The sequence below is a fragment of the Rhinoraja longicauda genome, chromosome 16 (genome assembly GCF_053455715.1).
Source record: "Rhinoraja longicauda isolate Sanriku21f chromosome 16, sRhiLon1.1, whole genome shotgun sequence".
NCBI lineage: Eukaryota > Metazoa > Chordata > Chondrichthyes > Rajiformes > Arhynchobatidae > Rhinoraja > Rhinoraja longicauda.
Window position 1 is genome coordinate 27,936,783 of NC_135968.1, and position 22,643 is coordinate 27,959,425.

The 22,643-nt window shown below is 40.9% G+C and overlaps 1 protein-coding gene across 1 annotated transcript in view; it reads left to right on the top strand.

Annotated features, from left to right (window-relative positions):
• dclre1a (DNA cross-link repair 1A (PSO2 homolog, S. cerevisiae)) overlaps window positions 1-22,643 on the top strand; it is a 48,680-nt gene that overhangs the window by 17,921 nt on the left and 8,116 nt on the right. Inside the window, exons 2-7 of the mRNA XM_078413469.1 lie at window positions 1,283-2,902; window positions 4,616-4,749; window positions 5,927-6,045; window positions 10,592-10,735; window positions 11,375-11,520; window positions 14,240-14,394. Of these exons, the coding sequence (XP_078269595.1) occupies window positions 1,283-2,902; window positions 4,616-4,749; window positions 5,927-6,045; window positions 10,592-10,735; window positions 11,375-11,520; window positions 14,240-14,394 (2,318 nt within the window). The remainder of the gene's footprint in view (window positions 1-1,282; window positions 2,903-4,615; window positions 4,750-5,926; window positions 6,046-10,591; window positions 10,736-11,374; window positions 11,521-14,239; window positions 14,395-22,643) is intronic.

Sequence of the window (22,643 nt, forward strand, 5' to 3'; positions counted from 1 at the left end):
TGTCCCGCTGAGTTACTCCAGCTATGTGTCTATCAGCAGTTTCCCTTGATGGCCTAGACAGAATGTTTCATAAAACAATATTAATCTAAATGATCATTACCCTGTTGAAATTTGAGATAATTCTGCATGCAAGTTAGTAGCTGTTCTATATTACAGTTATGGACGGTGCTTTAGAAGTATGTAATTTGCGGTAAATAACTAGAAATGTTAAAAAGTCATGCAAACCAAATCTCCCTTTGCAGCAGGAATTCCTAATAATCTAGAGTTGCTAGAATCCTCCTTCTGCCAATAATTATGATAAATTATTGCCCTTAAACAGTCAATAAACCTCCCATTTGAGAAAGAAATGCTAATCAAATCTCATCTTGTCGAGCATTTGGACGATAAGAATGACTAAGAACTATAAACAACGGAGGACCCGCGTGGGGGGGACTGCCGTGAGGGGGGAGGGGACCGCCGTGGGGGAGGTGGGGAAAAATAATGGACAATTGGGGAGGGGTGAGAGAACAAAGGACAATGGGGACCCAGCGTGGGGGAACCACTGGGGGGAGAGAGAGAGAGAGAGAACAAAAGGGGGAGCTGGCATGCTTTGTATCTTTGTCAGCACCGTGGATGGCTGCTATTTTTATACATTGTGCAAGCAAAGAATTTCATTGTGGCTAGTCACATGTGACAATATAGTATTCCATTCCATTCTGAAGTTGCCTGCCTTTTTAATTCTCACACTAACCTGTCTTTCTGGGCCTCCTGCACTGTTACAATGAAGCCAAATGCAAGCTTAAGGAACAGCACCTCAACTTCCTTCTGGACTTGTTGCACTCTTTCAAACTCTTCCAGCAGGCAGGGTGGTGGTGTGAGGGAGTAGGGGCAGGCAGGTGGAACCGGGGTGGGGTGTACTGTCTGAATCCCATCATATATTTTTTTTAATGGGGGGTTTCAGTTGACGTCAGCCTGCTGTGTGTGTGTATATGGTACAATTGTTCTCCTCGGGATTAGGTTACTGGCCAGAATGGATGAGGAAGAAACTCCTGGAAGATAATTAAAGTTCATCTGGAACATCTCTCCCATCCTTGGGTTCATTGCAGAAACATCCAGTTTCTTAGTTACCCTGAAACAAGAATTTTTAAAAGCAAAGCTTAGCAAAATACCAAGTTTTAAAAAAATGATGTCATTATTTGATTAAATAAATTTAATTATTTTCTTTTAAAATTATACAAGAATAAAGTGTTAATTTCATATTTTTTAAACTAACAGATCTATAATAAGTGTATTTTATTTTCAGAATGTCCAGATGGCTTGCTTTGTAATAATACAATTCCAAGACACTTCAAACGTTATTCCCACTTGCTGCTTGCTGAAAATAGAGCTTTGAACCAAAATGACACTCAATCTACATTTTGCAGTGTCTTGGAGAAAGGTAACCTTACCACTTCACCTGATTTTAACAATAATGACCAATCCTTACAAAGTAGTCAATCTCCTCAAATCGAAGAAAGTCTTACAAGCAAAAAGCAAAATGCCCTACTGCTGCTAGAATCGCCCAATAACAAAATAGTTACAAAAAACTCAAGTAAATTCAAATTTGTAAAAGGAGCATCTGAGATTCTTGCTTCTGGAAGTGTTTCAAAGGAGATAGTATCTGCGTTATCATCGAGTAACCTTCACAGAAGATTACCTCGTTCTGCATCACAATTAACAACAGAAGTAAAACCTGGGAATAACATGGATGGATTGTTTAAAGAGGCACCAATCAACCATACAACAAAGGAGCTGAAGAGCTTGTCAGACGATGAGTTTGCTTTTGCCCTTCCTTCAAAAGCCAATTGTGATGATGATATCAGTTACTCTCCACTTAGTAGTGATGATGAAATTCCTAACCAAAACTCCAGATCTTTCCCAAGGATGCAGTTGTTTCAAGATCAGACTATTAATCATTGTTATAACAGTGAAAATGCTATGTTTTCTGACTTAAAGCAGCTGCAGAACATTAAACAAGAGTTAAGGTGCAAATCTGGTGTCATTAAGGACATGGTTATGCCTGATGTTTATGCTTTTGGCATTGGCCCAGCTCCTGCTCTATTAACTGATAGTGTTAATACTTCAACAGCAAATGGAAAAGATTGTGAAACACGATTACCACAGTCAAAATCTGAACCATCAGCATATAAGTGGTTTCCATTAGATAATGGCAACAATAAAGAAGTGTATAATCAGTCAGAATCTAATTTAATAGGATCAGCCTTAATTGAATTGGAAACAGAAGACTCAAATTCTAACAGTTTATTAGCACCGCCCCAAATTAAAAAGGAACCAAGTGCTTCATCTTATTTTACTCAGTGTGCTGTTGCAGAAGAAGCTTTTGATTATCAGATGAGAAAAGAAAAGAAAGGTAATTCTAGCTGCCCTAAGGAGACTTCATTAGCTGATACTCAGGACTTAGTTTTGCCTATGTTGAATATGGAGAAACAGGGAAGCATTTTACAAAATGTCAACAGTCCAAAAAGCAGAACAAAGTCTTTTGCAATGGAATCACTAAGTTTATTGGGAAAAGGTTCCATAAACACCCCCAAGAGGACAGCTATTAATAAGGAATTAAAACAAACTGATATTGGAGTTTTCTTTGGACTGCCACCAAAAGTTGAAGAGGAAAAACAATCTCAGAAAAATACACCTCAAGGAAAAGCAACAGAATTATTTTCAGAGGTTTCATATGCTGACAAAAGACAAAGGCAAAGGAAGAGGAAGATAGATAGCTCTGTCAGTGATGAAACTTGCCTAGGAAATGTAGAAAAAAGCCAAACGGAGCCTATTGATGAACAACAAAGGGGAACTAAAAGACAAAGAAGAGGAATAAACTCATACCGCAAAAAAAAGCAATGTCCTTTTTATAAGAAGATCCCAGGTAAGTTATCAATCATTTGAATATTGCTCAAGACAAATTATTTTCTTTAGATGCTAGTTAGGAGTCAAATTCTAATCAGTTGTGTAGTGATATTTTGTTGTAATGTAGAAGAATGTCTAGCCAGGATCTATTAATATTATGTTTCTGAGCTGGCCAGTAAATCAAGACCAGCCAGCCTTGCACATCTTCCCATGATAACGTACAAATGCAAAAAACAGGAGTAAGATTTCAAATGCTGATGAAATTAAATGTGCTTAACTGTTTGTCCATCAAGATAATAAGTAACAGATGTAAATTGTACAGCTGGCCAAGAAGTAATATTGTTGCTGTGAAATTGTAGCTTTTTAATTAAGTACATGGAAATTACAAAACAGAAATAAATATTAAGCCCAGCCACTTCAACACAATTTTTCCTCTTTTCATCGAAATGCTCCAAATTATGTTTACCCATCCTTTCTTGTATTTTCTCATACTCAAACCTTTATGTATATTTTAATATGGTTTTATGGTGTGAATCTCTTGAATTCTGTATGCCTGAGTGTTATGGAGGCCTGATCAATGGGGTAATTAAAAGAAAATAGGTACACTTTTGAAAACTAAGGGACTTGGAGGCTATGGGGAACTGGCAGAAAAGAGCTGTGGGATATTTCAGCCATGTCGTATTGAATGGAGAGCAGGCTTGAAGGATTGAGTGGCTGAGCCTGCTATTTTTTAATGTTCTCATGAAAGCTGGTCTCAACACCTAGAGTCATACAGCGTGGAAACAGGCCATTTGGCCCAACTTGCCCACACCGACCAATATGTCCCATCTATACTAGTCCCACCTGCCTGCGTTTGGCCCATATTCCTCTAAATCTGTCCTATCCAAGTACCTTTCTAAATGTTTCTTAAATGTTGTAACAGTACCTGCCTCAACCACCTCCTCCGACAGCTTGTTCCATACACCCACCTTTCTTTGTGTGAAAAAGTTACCCCTCAGATTCCTATTAAATCTTTTCCCCTTCACAAACTACACTCTGGTCTTCGATTCACCTACTCTGGGCAAGAGACTCTGAGTCTACCTGATCTATTCCTCTCATGATTTTGCACACTTCTATAAGATCGCCCATCATTCTCCTCTGCTCCTAGCCTGCTTCACCTCTCCTTTTAGCTCAAGCCCTTGGGTCTTGGTAACTTACAAAACTTTTTTTAATTGAATTACTTCTACTTTAACTTCTGGTGATGGCCTATGAAAACTGTCTTCCATTCTTTCTCCTCCAATTTGCTCACTAGTCTGCATTTTAATAAAAAACAATACGTGTCTTTGTTTGTACTTCCTCAAACTAAGTACATTTACAATGGCTGTTTTCTAATTTTAATCACTTGCGTGAAGCCCAGTAGTCACTTTTTTAAATGCCCTCTACAGACTCTGTTCAGTCAAGCTTTAAGAGGAGGCTGTAAGAGAAGAAAAGCTTGCAACATTATTTGCTTTGTAGAAATCTGACCGAAATAACAAACTAAAGAGAGAAAGAGCAAAAACCAAAATGATGAGAGAAAGAACAAGGACAAGTGATGGGAGAACAGAAAATTAACTTGGCATTAACCTCAAATGCCTTATTTTCCCCAAGCAAACATTTGGCTACTTATGTGACTTAAGTGCCTACTATTTTGAAAAATTCTTAATATTTGTGTTGCACAAGTAATCTACTGTCATGAATTATCTTGTGCTTTCAGGAACTAATTTCACAGTGGATGCCTTCCAATATGGTGATATTGAGGGATGCATTGGCTACTTTCTTACTCATTTTCATTCGGATCATTATGGAGGTCTTACCAAGAATTTTGGATGCCTCATTTACTGCAGCACAGTAAGTTTGTGAAAGTCTGTTTAAGAAAGCCAATGAAACACAAGTAATAGACTATAATAACTGTTTTGATTGCAACATTGAATCTTTGGCTTGATCTATTCATAGTAGCACGGAATAATGTTAATTATTTGTCGCATGGTTTATTGACAATGCAGATGTATTTCTGATTAGTAAATAACATTGCTTCTGGCAGTGACTTGGATCAAACATTTATTACAATTCCATATTTTCTTACCTTTTTAGCCCTTTTTATGAAAACTCAAGATGATCAAGAGTAACTGTTTTGTTAACCAACCTGGTATGGATTTGGAATAGGATTGGGAGTAGCAGCACCAGCATAGACTAGATGGCCTAATGATATTCTACATTATGTCTACAATTTTTTTTTAGTACCATTACTACTATTCAATATGAACAAAACTCTTTAAAATTTGATTTTGCTGTTTAGAATATCAACTAGTTCAGATACAATCAAAATTTAAGATGATGTACAGATGGATATTCATTATCTGATGGATCTTAATGTTTTGATCCCCAGTTTTTGTGTGGCAAATTGTGTTTGCCCTATCAGTTTTTTCTGTAAACACAATCCTGTTGATTAAAATGTTCCTATTTTCTTAAGCCTGCAGCTTGTGGCTCTCTATTTTTGAATTTCCATTACTTTAGATAATTCAACTGGATGTAGTTAACTTCTGATTCTGACCTGAGATGTCACCTATTTGCTCCAGAGATACTGCTTGACTGGCTGAGTCACTTCAGCATTTTGTATCCATCTGTATAAACCAGCATCTGCAGTTCCTTCATATGTAGTTTACTTTAAAAATCGGCCTTCCATTTGCACTCTGGGAACCTGATTTGAATGCTAATTACGTATGTGCAGTGAAATGGGTCCCATCACCCATGTACACAGGTTTGAAAATTCTTCTTCCATTTTGAAATTTTTAACCCTGGCTCCATCCTTTCTGTTGAGGTGGTATCTTATATGGAGGAAATTGCATTCGTCGTGGGATTAACATTAGGGTGATGTTTGCTCAGCTAGCTAGTGATACTCAATATCATTCTAAGAATTTGCTGCAAAATAGTTGAAAAGGTTACTGAGAAGTCTGCAGAATACATACGTGTTCATAATAATTAGGTTGGTGATTCAAATTAATCTTATTTCCCCGTTGAATTGCAGATAACACGCAATTTGGTGATATCTAAGCTTAAAGTACAGGACCAATGTGTTATAAGTTTACCGATGAACACGGAATGTATTGTGGATGGAGTTAAGGTCATACTTTTGGATGCAAATCAGTAAGTGTTTTAACCACGTCCTGTTTAAATGTACTGACTTTACCATCAGTTACTATCCTACTTCCCACCTCATGTCTCACAGTCCTTTGACTTTAGTTCAGGTTGAAAATGATTTTAGTCTCTCATAAGAACTCTAGACACTTTGTGTTGCAGATTCATTCTGGATGCCAATAAGAAAATTTATTTACAAAACTTGAAATTTCTACAATCAGTAATTGAATAACTGCATGCAATATTAAATGACACATCCAATTATGCATTAATCCATTTATAATTTTATTCCCCTGCTGAAGGTTATTTTTTTGCCATAATAGGATTTTTATTGATTACATGATTTTTAAAAAAAAGTTGATATGGGTGCCTTTCAAACAAAAGTTAAAAATCAAAGGTGATGCTATGTTCAGGCACTGTGTAGGTAGCTTACCGATTTCTTCAGAAGTCTTGGTATATTCATATGTCAACTTTTACCCAGTAGCAGTGTTGAGGTGTTAATTTTTTCGGTGCCGGAGCTGTCACTGATGCCGGAGCAGCCGCTGTTAAATTCCCCACGAGTTTAAATTCCCTGCTGTTTATCTTGGCTTTTTATTACCGAGGTACCTCCCTCCGGTGAGCTTCGACAGCACTGCACCCCTGCTCAGTAGTGACGCTTTTGACTCTGGGTTTTGGATTTGCGTGCCTTTTTGGAACTGATCTAATAATTTAAACATGCAGTGCAACATTTAAAGCTACTATTTAATTAAAAAGATACTGCTTGAGAAATGTAAAAATAAACTTATGGCACCTCAAAGAAGAGAAGGGACCTACTTCAGATATTCTGGCAGCATTTAGCTATCACCCCACAATCGAGGTTAACTAGTCATTCATCCCATAACTATTCATGTCATTTTACTATGCACTGATCAGCTGCTTAATCTATATCTATATCTATATACTATTAAAACTCAGATCTTGTATCTATATATATATATCCCACTGATGTCGGCTGAAGACGGCAATTCCGGCAAAACGGTGAACCGTAGCGCCACGATTTTTGTACTGCCTTAATCAGCATGCGGTTCGCTGCTGGAAAATGATATTTTTATTTAATTCGGACGCATATTTTTTAAGTTACAGAGGTTTAAAAGTGCTGCCCCCCCTGATTTATCGAAGTTTTGACAGAAGGGGGGCGCTGCGGTGCGGATTGTGATGTCACAATGCCCCTGTGAGATGGACTCGAGCTGACCCCCCTTCCCCCCCCCCCAGCGGTATTCAGCGTGTGACGTCACAATGCCCCTGTGCTACATTGTTGCGAAGAGCTGTCAAGTCAAGTCCATTTTATTTGTATAGCACATTTAAAAACAACCCACGTTGACCAAAGTGCTATACATCTGATTAGGTACTAAGGAAAAAATGAAACGTACAGTGGCACGCAAACAGTTCACAGCGCCTCCTCAATGAGCCTCAAACGCTAGGGAGTAGAAATAGGTTTTGAGCCTGGACTTAAAGGAGTCGATGGAGGGGGCAGTTCTGATGGGGAGAGGGATGCTCTTTCCACCCTCCCCCTCTCTCCCTCCCCCCTCCCCCCTTTCCCCCCTCCCCCCCTTTCCGCCCTCCCCTTCCACCCTCCCCTCCCCTCCCCCCTCCCTCCCCCTTCCCTCCCCCCACTCCCCTTCCCCCTTCCCCCTCCCCTCCTCCCTCCACACCTCCCTCCTCCCCCCCTCCCCCTTCCCTCCCTCCCCTTCTCCCGGTTACAATGTAAACCCTACGAGGACGGGCACAATGGGGAAAGAGGGGTACTGGGAAAAGGGGAGGTCCCCCTCCCTCCACCCTTCCCCTCCCCCCTCCCTCCCCCTCCCCCTCTCTCCCTCCCCCTCCCCCTCTCTCCCTCCCCCCTTCCCCCCCCTTCCCCCCCTCCCCTCCCCTACCCCCTCCCTCCCCCTCCCCTCCTCCCTCCACACCTCTCTCTCTCCCCCTTCCCTCCCTCCCCTCCTCCCGGTTACAATGGAAACCCTACGAGGACGGGCCCAACGGGCACACTTGAGATGGGTGCTACAGTGAGAAGCACTATGTGACCGCGAATGTTTCAAAACAAGCACTTAAAAAGCACTTATCTCTTTTTAAAGTATATTTTTTTATTGCAAGTCACTTAACATACACAGATCAGCATTGGGCCCATATGCTCGTGGGCCACCGGGGCAAGTGTTTCGAAAAAAGCACTGAGAGTGTGTATGGGGAGAGAGAGAATGGGGGGGGGGGTCTGTGAATGGGGACTGGGGACAACAGGGGTCGTTGCGGAGGGGGCTTGGTGGTGGGGGAAAGAGGGGTACTGGGAAAAGGGGAGGTCCCACTTCCCCCATCAACCCCTTCCTCCCCCCTCCTTCCCACCTCCATCCCCACTCCCTCCCCCCCTCCCTCCCCCCTCAATCCCAACCTCCATCACCACTCAGCCCCTAACTCCCCCCCTCCCTCCTTCCCTCCATCCCACCCTCCCCCACTCCCTCCCCCCTCCCTCCACCATTCCATCCCTCTCCCCCTCCCCCCTCCTTCCACCATCCCTCCACCCCTCCCGGTTACAATGGAAACCCTACAGGGACGGGCCCAACGGGGAAAGAGGGGTACTGGGAAAAGGGGAGATCCCCCTCCCTCCCCCCTTCCCCCTCCCTCCCCCCTCCCCCCTACCCCCCCTCCCCTCTCCCCCTCCCTCCCCCTACCCCTTCACTCCCCCCTTCCCCCCTCCCCTCCCTCCCCCCTCCTCCCTCCCTCCCCCTTCCCTCCCTCCCCTCCTCCCGGTTACAATGGAAACCCTACGAGGACGGGCCCAACGGGGAAAGAGGGGTACTGGGAAAAGGGGAGATCCCCCTCCCTCCCTCCCCCCTCACTCCCCCTTACCTCCCCCCTACCCCCCTCCCTCCCTTCTCCCTCCCTCCTCCCCCCTTCCCCCCCTCCCCTCCCCCTCCCCTCCCCTCCTCCCTCCACACCTCCCTCCTCCCTCCCTCCCCCTCCCCTCCCTCCCCTCCTCCCGGTTACAATGGAAACCCTACGAGCACGGGCCCAATGGGGAAAGAGGGGTACTGGGAAAAGGGGAGGTCCCCCTCCCTCCCCCCTCACTCCCTTCTCCCTCCCCCCTCCCTCCCCCTCCCCTTCCCCCCTCCCTCCCCTTCCCCCCTCCCCTCCCTCCCCCTCCCCCCTACCCCCTTCCCTCCCCTCTCCCTCCCTCCCTTCCCCCCTCCCCTCCCCCCCTCCCTCCCCCTCCCCTCCCCCCTCCACACCTCCCTACTCCCTCCCTCCCCCTTCCCTACCCCCACTCCCCTCCCGGTTACAATGGAAACCCTACGAGGACGGGCCCAACGGGCACACTTGTTCTAGTATATTACTAAAACTCTGATCTTGTGAATATATATATGGAGTGGGTGAGTGGTGGTGGGGGGAAGGAACGGGGGCATGAAGTGGGTGAGGGAGGGGGGAAAATGGAGTGAGTGGGGTGGGAGGGCGAGGGGATGGAGTGGGGAGGGGAGGAAGGGGGGATGGAGGAGATTGGGTGAGTGGGGGGGGAGGGGGTGGAGTGGGTGAATGCAGTCTTTTACCCATAGGGGAATCAAGAACCAGAGGACAGGTTTATGGTGAGAGAGGAAAGAATCTGAAAGGCAACTTTTTCCACAAAGGGAGTGGTGAGTATATGGAATTAGCTGCCGGAGCTAGTAGTTGAGGCAAGTTCTATTACTTTTAAAAGACATTTGTACAGATTTATGGATGGGAAAGGTTTGGAAGGATATGGACCAAATGTGGGCAGGTAGCACAGGTGCATAAGGGGCATCTTGGTTGGCATGGGCAAGTTGGGCATTGGGCCTGTGTTCTGACTTTATGACCTATTTTGGATAGGACTTTCCCCTGTGTGTATACAAAACCATGAGGTCTTTGTGCTCCTGCTGCATTTGAGGCAAGGCTTAAAGTTCAATGACCTTTTCTCCTTCATTGGAAAAATGTGTTTCCATAGTCAAGAAAATTTCTGAAACTTTAACAATCAAAATAATTTAATATTTCAATGCAATAATTTACGTCAGCATTAATGCTTATGCTACAAAGGCATGTTGATGCCAATTCTATCTTTGCTTTGGTCAGCAATTTTAATTTTTGTATCTTGAATTCCAGTTGATTCATTGGTGACCAATTTGAATTGTAGGTCTAACAAAACACTGAATGAAGAAAATTAAATAGTGCTTTTCAGCTACTCTGTAGTCAGTTATAATGAATAATATAAGCAAATAATTTTTTATAACATTAGTACATCTCATTGTTGTTGTGTTTGTGATGGTGTTCCTATCTCTGCCACCCTAACTACATTTTCTGAAACCTTGAGGTTCAGTATTATATGCTTTATTAATTAAAAAGTGTTTTAAAATTTTGAATGAGTGCTACTACATTTCCTACTCGTCCCTAGACGCCTAAAAATCATGTTGGTGAAATCTGATTTTTTTTGTCCTCATGATTGTGTTCCCATTATACTATTGGGTGAAGAATTGCAGGATTTTAAATATTCTAAATATTTCTCTAAATTTTTATTCTACAGCTGTCCGGGTGCTGTAATGCTGCTGTTCCAACTTCCAAATGGCAAGACACTATTGCATACTGGTGATTTTCGAGCTAATTCCTCTATGGAGCGTTATTCTCATCTGATGGATCAAAAAATTCACATTCTTTATCTTGATACCACGTAAGGGAAGTTGCTTGTATATATTTGTGATAAAGTGTTCTCGTTTCAAATCGGTATTGTACAATGCCTTTCTCACTGGCTTTGTATAGTAAATCAACTGCTGTCATTTTGTTTGTGGTTGTAGCATTGCATATTCGCGTATTTTAGTTTAAGTGTCATTAATTGAAAGATAGAACATGCAATGATTGTATGGAGAGGGGAGCTGGGCCATACAGCATAGGACAGCTGGGTGACCCCATAAGGTAATGAACGGTTCCCTGGAGCACATGATAGCAAAGGGTATCCACAGATGTTCCAGATAGTTTTGTCATAATCCAATTCAAAATCCCTAGAACTTGCGCTTTGTCTAACAATTTTATGCAGATTTCCAAACTATGACAAAAAGAATTGCAGAATTGCATTTTACTGCAAATCAGGCAATGTGCTGATTTTGATGTCTGTTCAGTGGATGCTGAGTAATATCTACTCGAAATAATACGTTTTTTTAATCTAGAACTGCTGTCCGCTTGTGTCTGGAATATTCTTCAAAATAACAGTAACGAGAATAAGAGGGCTTGTATAATGTAGATATTTGGGATATTCATGTTGACCACATTGATTAAATAACCTATCTTGAATGCATTTTTTAAAAATTGGTAGATATTGCAGTCCAGAATACACCTTTCCTTCTCAACAAGAAGCCATCCAATTTGTGGGAAATATTGCTTTTGAAACTGTTACAATGAACCCTAGGACATTGATTGTCTGTGGTACATACTCAATTGGAAAAGAGAAGGTTTTCCTCGGTAAGGCTTCCATCTATAATCATTGTATACATACATGCATGTAAATGTTTTTCATTTCTCTTGCGTGTCCCAATACCCAAAAGCTGTTTGTATCAATTTGAAGTGAGTTAATTATATGCATTCGCAATGCCGTTTCATAGAACTGTTTCTGTTATATCTTCTGTATAATTTATGGTATGGTAATAGTCAGTACTTCTAATAAAGTTTGTTTCCATGTAAAATTAAGTAGCAAAAACTGTACAACTATACAATAAAGCATAAATGTGATTCTAGCCACATATCTGAAAATGGTGAGTGTTTGCAGACTCTGGTTTGTGGATCCTAATGCATAATACTAAAAAGGCCAGTATGCAGACATGGCAAATAATTAGGAAAGTTTGTTATTAGGAATGTTATTCTTTGCAGGGAGGAGAAATTAATGCAAAAGTGGAGAGATTATGTTTCAATTGTATAGGTCACTGATGAGATCGCATACAGAGAACAGTGCAAGGCATTAGTCTTTTTTTCATGAAGAATGTTAATATGCTGTAAGACATTTTTACTAGACTAATGCCTAGAATGGACATTTAGTCATACAGGAAAGGTTGTGCAGGCTGACTTTGTATCAAGCTCAGAATAGAGGAAAGAGACCTGGCGGATAGATCAAGATCTGTATAGGGTGAAAACAGAAGCTTTGTTTCCTCGTGAGATAATTTAGAATTGACTCATTGGTTTAAACTGAGTTGCCATTTAAGAGGTTTTATTTGCATTCGACAGTTGTGCCTTTGGAACTTTATCTCAAAGGGTGGTGGAGTCCTTAAATATTTTTAAGGTAGAGCTAAATTGATTTTCTATAACCTAGATGCGAAAGGTTGTCGCTGATGACTGAGAATGCAGAGCTCAGTTTACAGTGAGATAACCGTGATCTTGTTACATGCTGGAGCAGACTCATTAAATTTATAAATTTAAGAATAATAAAGGAAATCATTTTGCATCTCTCTGAAATGCTTTAAATGTTTGGGTGCATTAACTAAGTTTTGTTGATCTACACCAGTATTTCAGAAGGAAATAACAAGGGATAACAGGAAAAAATGGAAAATTGAAAGATGACAGCACAGTGAAAATGTGATTTTTCTTTCAAAAGTAAAGATTTTATGAGAATTTAGAACATGGTGCAAAATATGCCAATATGCTTATTCTTCCATTTTTCTAGTGCCATATCCCTCTCAACCTTTCCTGTCCATTTGCCTGACTAAATGTCTTAAGTGTGTGAGACATGATTTCCCTCACACCAGGCCATGCTGATTATCCCTAATCTGTTCTTGCTTATCCACATGCTGGTATATCCTGTCTAGGTTCAGAATCCTGTCTATTACCTTGCCTATCAGAACTGTCAGGCTTATTGGCTTGTCCCTGCAGCCTTTAAGTAGAGATACTACATTAGCCTCCCTCCAGTCTGATGGTACCTCCCCGTAGCTAAAAATGATGCTGATATCTCTGCCAGGGGCCCCAGCAATTTCATCCTGAGCTTCCCACAATGTCTGAGGATACACTTGTAAGCCCCAGGAGATTTACTCACCTTTAATATTCTTTAAGACTACTAGCACCTCTTTTGTAATTCTGATGTGGTCCAACACATGACTACTCATTTTCCTCATTTTTTTGCTTCCATTACCTTCTCGGTAAGAAGTATTCATTCTCCTGCTGCTCGACATATTAACAACCACATTGATCCATAAGGGAACCTCTTTCCTCCTTTGTTACCCTTTTTCTCATAATATACTGTATAATCTCTTGGGATTTTCCTTTATAACTGTCAGAACAATCTCATGTCCTCTTGTTGCCCTCCTGACTTCCCTCTTAAGTGTTCTCCTACATTCCTTGTATTTCTCAAGGGATTTGTTGCCTCTTCTGACATGACCCTCAATATCCCTCATCATCAAGGTTTCCAAAACCTGCCTCTTCATTTTAACAGCAACATACTGTCCTTGAACTCTCCCAATCTTAAAAGCTTCTCACTTGTTAGATATACATTCACCTGGTAAACAGCATCTCCAAAACAACCTCTGCCAGTTCCTGTCTAATATCTTCAAAATTGGCCTTGCCCCAGTTTAGAGATTACACGTGGATCAGTCCTATTTTTTTCCATGGCTATTTTGAAACTCCAACATTTTGAAACTGTTCCCCTATTGGCACATGAGATATTTGCCTTACTTTGTTCCCTCATGGGACGTCTAATGTGGCACCCTCTCTTATAGAGCCCTGTATATCTTGTTTAAGAAAACTTTCATGGATAGACATAAGAAATTCCACACCATCCTTTTCAAGATGAGATTTCCACTCAATGCATCTGCTTTATGATCCTATTGTTACAGCCATCGGCAATCTCGGTAATTCTCGCTTACTATTGGGTGCTTTACAATATGATTCCATCAAAGTTACCATCCCATTGATATCTCTAATTTCCGGACATCCTGATGAAACAGAATGGACAGATGTGACCAAAATATCATGTGTAAATTTCTAAAGAGTAATATTTCTCTAAAAGAATCTTTTGAGATCTGTAGTTGTGTAAAATTTGTTCACGTGTAAATATTGCATTATTTTAGCTTTGCTAATTTGCTCTGTTTTGTAATTACCCAGTAAATAAATTCATAATTGTAACTGTTGCATATTTCCAAGGGGGGGGGGGGGGGATTAAAGAAGCCTTACTAATTATTGTCTGTCATTTTTCTTAAAGCCATAGCAGAGGTGCTTGGATGTAAAGTCTGTATTACTAAAAATAAGCTTGATATTCTACGGTGCTTGAACTCGGAACAGATAGATTCTGTGGTCACTTTGGACTGGAAAAGCTCTCAACTTCATTTATTGCCAATGATGCAGATTACTTTTAAGGTAAGTTGCCTTGAATTCATTTTTCTCCAAGGAATCGTGGGCTATTGCCATTAAGCATTGACTATAATTGGTTTGAATAACTGGAGACTTTAACTAGAAATTGCAACAAAAGCATGTTTGATAATTATGCAAGTGTGAGATGTTGCTCTTTGGGAAGTTGAATATATAGTGAGGGGAAGTATACAAGTAATGGCAAGACCTGTAACTTTCTGGTTCGGGAGCAGCTGCTTCCCTACAACTATCAGGCTATTAAACACTATAACCACCACAACTACATAGACTTGGGTACGTTATTTTTGTCTTTGCACTATTTTTGTTTATTTGTTTTTAAATATAAATGTATGTATGTGTGTCTATATATGTATATATACGTATATATAATATGCATATTGAACTATTTTGTTTATTATGGGTCACAGTTTAAGAATAATGGGGTAGGCCATTTAGAACTGAGATGAGGAAAAACTTTTTCAGTCAGAGTGGTGAATCTGTGGAATTCTCTGCCTCAGAAGGCAGTGGAGGCCAATTCTCTGAATGCATTCGAGAGAGCTAGATAGAGCTCTTAAGGATAGCGGAGTCAAGGGGTATGGGGAGAAGGCAGGAACGGGGTACTGATTGAGAATGATCAGCCATGATCACATTGAATGGCGGTGCTGGCTCGAAGGGCTGAATGGCCTCCTCCTGCACCTATTGTCTATTATCTATTGTCTTGGAGTACTATGTAACATTTAAAGGAGATGTGTGGGTCAAGATTTTTAAATGGTGGGTTCCTGGAACATGTTGCCACGGTTGGTGGTGGAGGCATATAGGTTGGTGGAATTTAAAGAGGCTTTTGGATAGGCACATGATGCAAAAGTGGAGGGATATGGACGATGTGCAGGCAGAAGAGATTAGTTTAACCTGGCATCATGTTTGGTATGGACATTGTGGGCTGATGAGCCTATTTATGTGCTGTAGTGTTTTATGTTATATTATGAACAAATAAAACTCATTGTGCATATATTATTTAGCAAGAGAACAAATATATGTGATAAATTTCAAATAAAATGTTGTTTTGTGCATGCAAATTGTTTTTTCTGCTAGATAGCAATAGAACATGGAGCAGTTCAGCACAATAACAGGCCCTTAGGCCACAATGTCTGTGCTGACATGATGCCAAGGTGAACTGTAATCTGCCTGCACGTAATCCTTATCCTCCGTTCACTGCATAGCAAAATGCCTATCCGAAAGTCTCTTAAATGCCATTATCATATCTGCCTCAACCACATGGCCAGCAGTGTGTTCCAGGCACTCGCCACACGCTGTAGAAACAAAATACTGCCATAGAATCTCCTGTCTGCCCCCCTAACTAACTAGTTATCTCAATCACTCTGCCTGACTTCTCCCTTTCCCACAGCATCTCAGAGACGGGGTCTGCCACAGACCTAACTGCTGCAGCCCTCCATGATTGGACTATTTCCCCCCACAGTCACGAGTTATCCTTGATAATGCGAACTGTGATTTTTGCTTCTGAACGCTTGTTTAAACAAAATCTTCTGAGAAGGCTGTTCTCTCTGCTGAAGGTGGTAGCAGATGCTTTCCTGATGATTTAACACACACCTGCTAGAGAAGGGTATTTGAGCAAGTAGACACAAGAATAATTCTGTTGGCATATTTTAACTATTTGAATCTAAAGATATATGCAATCATCATTGCAAAGGATGGAACGGTGGCACAGTGGTAACATTGCTTCTTCACTGCGCCAGAGTCCTGGGTTCGATCCTGACTACGTATACGGTCTGGAGTTTGTACGTTCTCCCCATGACTGTGGTTTTTCCCTGGGTTTCATCTTGCATTCCATCGACGTATAGGTTTGTAGGTTAATTGGCTTCAGTAAAATTGTAAATTGTCCCCAGAGTGTAGTTCTAGTGTACGGGGGTCACTGGTCGGTGCCGATCTGGTTGATCTGCCTGTTTCCTTGCTGTATCTCTAAACTAAACTAAACTAAAATCTGGTTGACATTGTTAAAAAAATGCAATGTACTACAATTATTTATGTGATAAGATTGCAGTCCAGCTGGAGCAGGCAATCTAGCAACTTTGTTCTGAACATTTAATTTGCCCTCCTGACTGATAGATCCTCTTATGTGATTATAATTTGCCTTTTTAATTTTGGATGACTTTTGTCTTCAACTTTGCTGTTTGGGAGGCAGAGATCATTTCATACTGGAACCCTCATCCTTCCTGATAAAGTTTATTTCTTCGTGTCTTTGTCATGGGTAATTTGAGATATGAGAGTGTATAGCAAATGTAAACTGATGACTTTGCCCCACTGTCTTTTCAAACTTCACACTGGATTGCACTTGTAAAATAGGAGGGATCACATTTAGAGTCAAATGTGCATTTGAACCCCAAGCCAGTTGACTGTAACATCATTGAAACGCTTTTAAAGAATAGTTTTTTTTCCTTCATTCTGATTGTCTAATGCCTGCCTTTCTTGTAGTCCACTATCTGAGAATTTATGGCACATATTTGCAAGTACATCTGGCAGTTGCCTTTTTCAAATATAATTGTAGCATGAGTTTACGCTTATGACTTTTTGCTTTCCAAGTGATTAATACATTTTGAAGTTTGATCCAAGTTATTTTAAGTAAGTTATTTGCATTTGGTGTTTCACAAGGAACTGGGGGGTTGTAGTGGATCATGATTGTTACTCAATCAGTAATTTAGAGGCCTGGGCTAATGATCCAAAGATGCAATTCAGATGAAAACACTGGCTGTAGAATTTAAATTGAAGTTTGCTTTTCAAAATAAAAGTATCAGTTGTGGTGGGGCTGCAGTAAAATTCTTTTTGGATTGCTGATATCCTTTTATGGAAGGAAATCTGCTACCTTTCCCATTTTGGCTGATGTGTCCTTGTACTCCAGCATTGGGATTGGTTTTGAAATGTTCACTGGGAGCAATGACAGGCAGACATTAAATGTAAGTGTGGTCAATTCTGCTCATATCTTTCAAATAAATGTTAAAGAACTGACTAGTAAATGGAAAATAATAATGTAAATAGATATTATTTAACTTAATTGAAATGTAGCCTGGGAGGATGTTCACCTTCAATTTTGTCTCTTTGTACAGTTTTACTGCATGGCTTTAAAAAAAAAAAAAAAAAAGCTGATTTGACATTGTGAAATTAGCTGATAAGGGGTGGCATTTTTTAATTTTGATAACAGTACTTCAATTTTTTTTGCTTTGATTCCAGATGTTTTTCAATTGTATGTAATAATCATCGTTTAATTGTTTGAATTGTTGTTGCTTCCCTTGAATATTTTTTAAGAACAATTAAATATACTAACTTTATTTACTTTGGTCAGTGTTGCATACTGTAAGAAAGCTCTTCATCGTAACTAATGTCTCCTATTGTTTTCTATCAATATGTAACTTTGAACTAGTTCCATACCACATTTGATAAACTGCAAAAACTTGTTTGACTCGGTCATTTATTTTAATTAAAAAGCATAGGCTGCATTAAATTACACATGACCAGCATTTTTCAAAATCTTCAATCTGTGATGTTTATGTGCATTTGTTATTAGAAACATAGAAAATAGGTGCAGGAGGAGGCCCTTAGGCCCTTGTGATCATGGCTGATCATCCATAAATCAGCAACCTGTGCCAGCCTTCTCCCCGTATTCCTTCATTCCACTAGCCCCTAGAGCTCTATCTAACTCTCTTTTAAATTCATCCAGTGAATTGGCCTCCACTGTCTTCTGTGGCAGAGAATTCCACAAATTCACAACTCTGTGGGTGAAAAAGTTCCTTCTCATCGCAGTTTTAAATGGCCTCCCCTTTATTCTTAGACGGTGGCCCCTGGTTCTGGACTACCCCAACATTGGGAACATTTTTCCTGCATCTAGCTTGTCCAATCCTTTTATAATTTTATACATCGTTATAAGATCCCCTCTCATCCTTCTAAACTCCAGTGAATACAAGCCTAGTCTTTCCTCGTATGACAGTCCCGCCATCCCAGGGTTGAACCTCATGAACCTATGCTGCACTGCCTCAATAGCAAGGATGTCCTTTCTCAAATTAGGAGACCAAAACTGCACACAATACTCCAGATGTGGTCTCACCAGGGCCCTATACAACTGCATAAGGACCTCTTCGCTCCTATATGGAGGAGGAGACTCACTGTGATGGATGTTTCTTTTTTGTGTGTTTTGTGTTGTTTGGGGTTGTGTAATTTGCTTATCTTATTGCTCTTATTGTTGGACTGTGGATGACGAAATCACGTCCAAAAAAACTTGTTTTTTGGATGACAAATAAAGATATCCTGAATCCTGAATACTCAAATCCTCTCGTTATGAAGGCCAACATGCCATTAACTTTCATCACTGCCTGCTGTACGTGCTTACTTTCAGTAACTGGTGTACAAGGACACCCAGGTCTCGTTGCACTTCCCCTTTACCTAACCTGACACCATTGAGATGTCACCAGACTGACACCATCAGTCGGAAGAAGGGTCTCGACCTGAAACGTCACCCATTCTTTTTCTCCAGAGATGCTGCCTGACCCGCTGAGTTACTCCAGCATTTTTGTCTACCTTCAATTTATTCCAGCATCTGCAGTTTTTTCCTACACACCATTGAGATAATAATCTGCCTCGTTTTTGCCGCCAAAGTGGATAACCTCACATTTACCCACATTATACTGCATCTGCCCACTCACTCAACCTGTCCAAGTCACCCTGCAACCTCCTAACATCCTCTTCGCAGTTCACACTGTCACCTAGCTTTGTGTCACCTGCAAACTTACTAATTTACTTCTAAATCCATCATCTAAATCATTAATATATATTGTGAATAGTTGTGGCCCCAGCACCGAGCCTTGCGGCACTCCACTCACCACTGCCTGCCATTCTGAAAAGGATCCGTTTATTCCTACTCTTTGCTTCCTGTCTGCCAACCAATTCTCTATCCATGTCAATACCCTACCCCCAATACTACATGCTCTTATTTTGCTCGCCAACCTCCCGTGTGGGATCTCGTCAAAGGCTTTCTGAAAGTCCAGATACACTACATCCTCTGGCTCTCCTTCATCCACTTTACTTGTCACATCCTCAAAATTCCAGAAGATTAGTCAAGCAGGATTTCCCTTTCATAAATCCATGCCGACTTGGACCAATCCTTTTACTGTTATCCAAATGCGCCGTTATTACCTCTTTAATAATTGACTCCAGTATCTTCCCCACCACCGATGTCAGGCTAACTGGTCTGTAATTCCCTGCTCTTGCTCCTTTCTTGAAAAGTGGGACAACATTAGCTATCCTCCAATCCACAGGAACTGATCCTGAATCCATTCAACATTGGAAAATGATCACCAATGCATCCACAATTTCTAGAGCCACCTCCTGGAGTACCCTGGGATGCAGACCATCAGGCCCTGGGGATTTATCAGCCTTCAGTCCCATCAGTCTACCCAATACTATTTCTTGCCTAATGCAAATTTCTTTCAGTTCCTCTGTCTCCCTAGATCCTCTGTCCTCTATTACATCTGGGAGATTGTGTCTTCCTTAGTGAAGACAGATCCCAAGTACCTGTTCAACTCTTCTGCCATTTCCTCGTTACCCATAATAATTTCACCCGTTTCTGCCTTCAAGGGACCCACAATTGCCTTTACTAATCTTTTTCTCATAACATACCTAAAAAGGCTTTTACTGCCCTTTATATTCTTGGCCAGCTTCCCTTCGTACTTCATCTTTTCAGCCCGTATTGACCATTTTGTTACTTTCTGTTGTCCTTTGAAGGTTACCCAATCCTCTGGCTTCCCGCTACTCTGCTATGTTATACATCTTTTCTTTTAGTTTTATTCTATCCCTAACTTCCCTGTCAGCCAAGGTTGCCTCTTACTCCCCTTAGAATCTTTCTTCCTCTTTGGAATGAAATGATCCTGCATCTTCTGGATTATTTTCAGAAATTCCTGACTTTGCTGTTCCACTGTCATTCCTGCTAGGATCCTTTTTCAGTCAACCTTGGCCAACTCCTCTCTCATGCCCTCATAGTCCCCTTTTTTTAACTGTAACACTAACACTTCTGATTTAACCTTCTCCCTCTCAAATTGCAGTTTAAAACTAATCATATAGTGGTCCCTTTATCTTGAGTTCCCTTATTAAATCTGGTTCATTGGACAACACTAAATTCAGAATTGCCTTCTCTCTGGTAGGCTCCAGTACAAGCTGCTCTAAGAATCCATCTCGGAGGCACTCTACAAACTCCCTTTCTTGGGGTCCAGAACCAACATGATTTTCCCAGTCTACCTGCATATTTGAAATCCCTCATAACCACAGTGGCATTACCTTTGTTACGTGCCAGTTTTAACTCCTGATGTAACTTACACCCTATATCCGGGCTACTGTTTGGGGGCCTAAAGATAGCTCCCATTAGTGTCTTCTTACCGTTACAATTCCTCAACTCTATCCACAGTGACTCTACATTGTCAGTCCCTATGTCACCCCTCGCAAGGGACTGAATTTTATCCTCACCAACAGAGATACCCCACCTCTGCCCACCTTCCTGTCCTTTCTATAGGACGTATAACCCTGAATATTCAGTTCGTTAGATGACATTAATGTAAAATTTAAAAAAAATGCTTATAAAGTAGTTTTCCTTACAACATTCTATCCCTTGCTCTGCCTCTGTAGATTGGCAAATCTGTAAGAAGAGGGCATATGTAATATTAACTTTAGCTGTTTTTCTCAAATTATTAACTTATGGTAATATTTACTACCCAGTTCTGAAGAAAAGGATAAAGGCATCAGAATTTCAATAGTTTGCTTCATTGAAGCATTAGCACATCAAGATTTTTCATTGTATCTGGTTGTAACACAGTTTACGTGGAGTTTATTCAAAAGGTATAATTCCAAAATTGTCCTTCTCGGTAACAATGAAAAAGATCTGCAGTATTGGTATGGACAGAAACGGTAAGTGCTAAATTAGGGCCCACTAAAGTTTAAAATCTATGCAATAAATGGGAAAGCTCCCACTAACAGAAAGATTGGAAGTGAGATCATACAGCATGGAAATAAATCTTTAAGCCCAAGTCATCCATGCCAACACTGAGAACCCTCTATTAACTGTGCAGCTCACCTGAGCTCCAGGACACTAGTACAAGGATGGCTTAAAATAGTATCATAGACTTTGCCATCTACAGCTATTGCATTTAATGACCTTTCCTTCATATTGTCAAAATTGAGTATGTCTGGTGATTGAAATGTTCTATTTTTGCACTTGCTCCAATAATGAAGCAGTCCATAACATACAACAAGATCTGTACATCCACAAAAAGTGGACTGATAAGTGGCAAGTAACATTATCCCCACAAAAGTGCCAGACATTGACCATATCCAGTAAATTCTCTTGAATATCAATACAATCACATTGCTAATTGTCCTACCATCAACATTCTGGGGGGGGTTGGGGGGCGTCTTTGACCAAACGTATGGATGGATCATCCACGTAGCTTACTTAATGGGTTGACATACAGCTTGGAGGCAGAGTACTCATGCCGTACCATGTATAACTTTGTTTTGTTTAAACATTTATTTAAAAATTCAATTTCATCTCGCATATTCCTACAGAAGACCTAAAATGAATGCCACTTAAACTAATTTTTAAATTCCTTGTATCAGTTGGGAAATGTAAACATAAAACATGATTTCACTTTTTCTTTCCTAACTGATAGACAGCCAGTTTGAGTGGTTGTAAAGGTGGAGCTTGTGAAGGAGGTTTGTATGTGGAGTAGGGGGAGACCTTCCCTATTGACTTTCAAGAATTGCTTGAAGCACACTTGCCCTCTGGACCAGTTGTTAATTTCATCAGGCTCTGTAAACCTAGCTCACTGCTGGTAACTGTAAAAGGGACAAGGATTTATTTTCATGTGGAACTTGCTGAACCACGTCAAAGCAGCACGTGGAGCTGGTGGAATGGTTCGAATATTTTGGAATGTTATCTTTCCCTTTCCATCCTGACAGAGTAAACATTCGCGCTCTTTGCCCTTCAACCACCCCCCTCTTCGCACCCTCCCCACTCCACAACCAACTTCATTCAGCTTCCCGAGGAATTTGCAAGTTGCTACCGTAGTTGCCTCCCTTTATTATTATTCGGCACTTCCTCTATGATCTTATTTCTCTGATACGCTGTGTGTCGTGTTAATTCAGTGATTTTTGTGCATAAATTGGCCAAATAACTTAAATTAAGCAAAATGTAATGTTGAAAATTA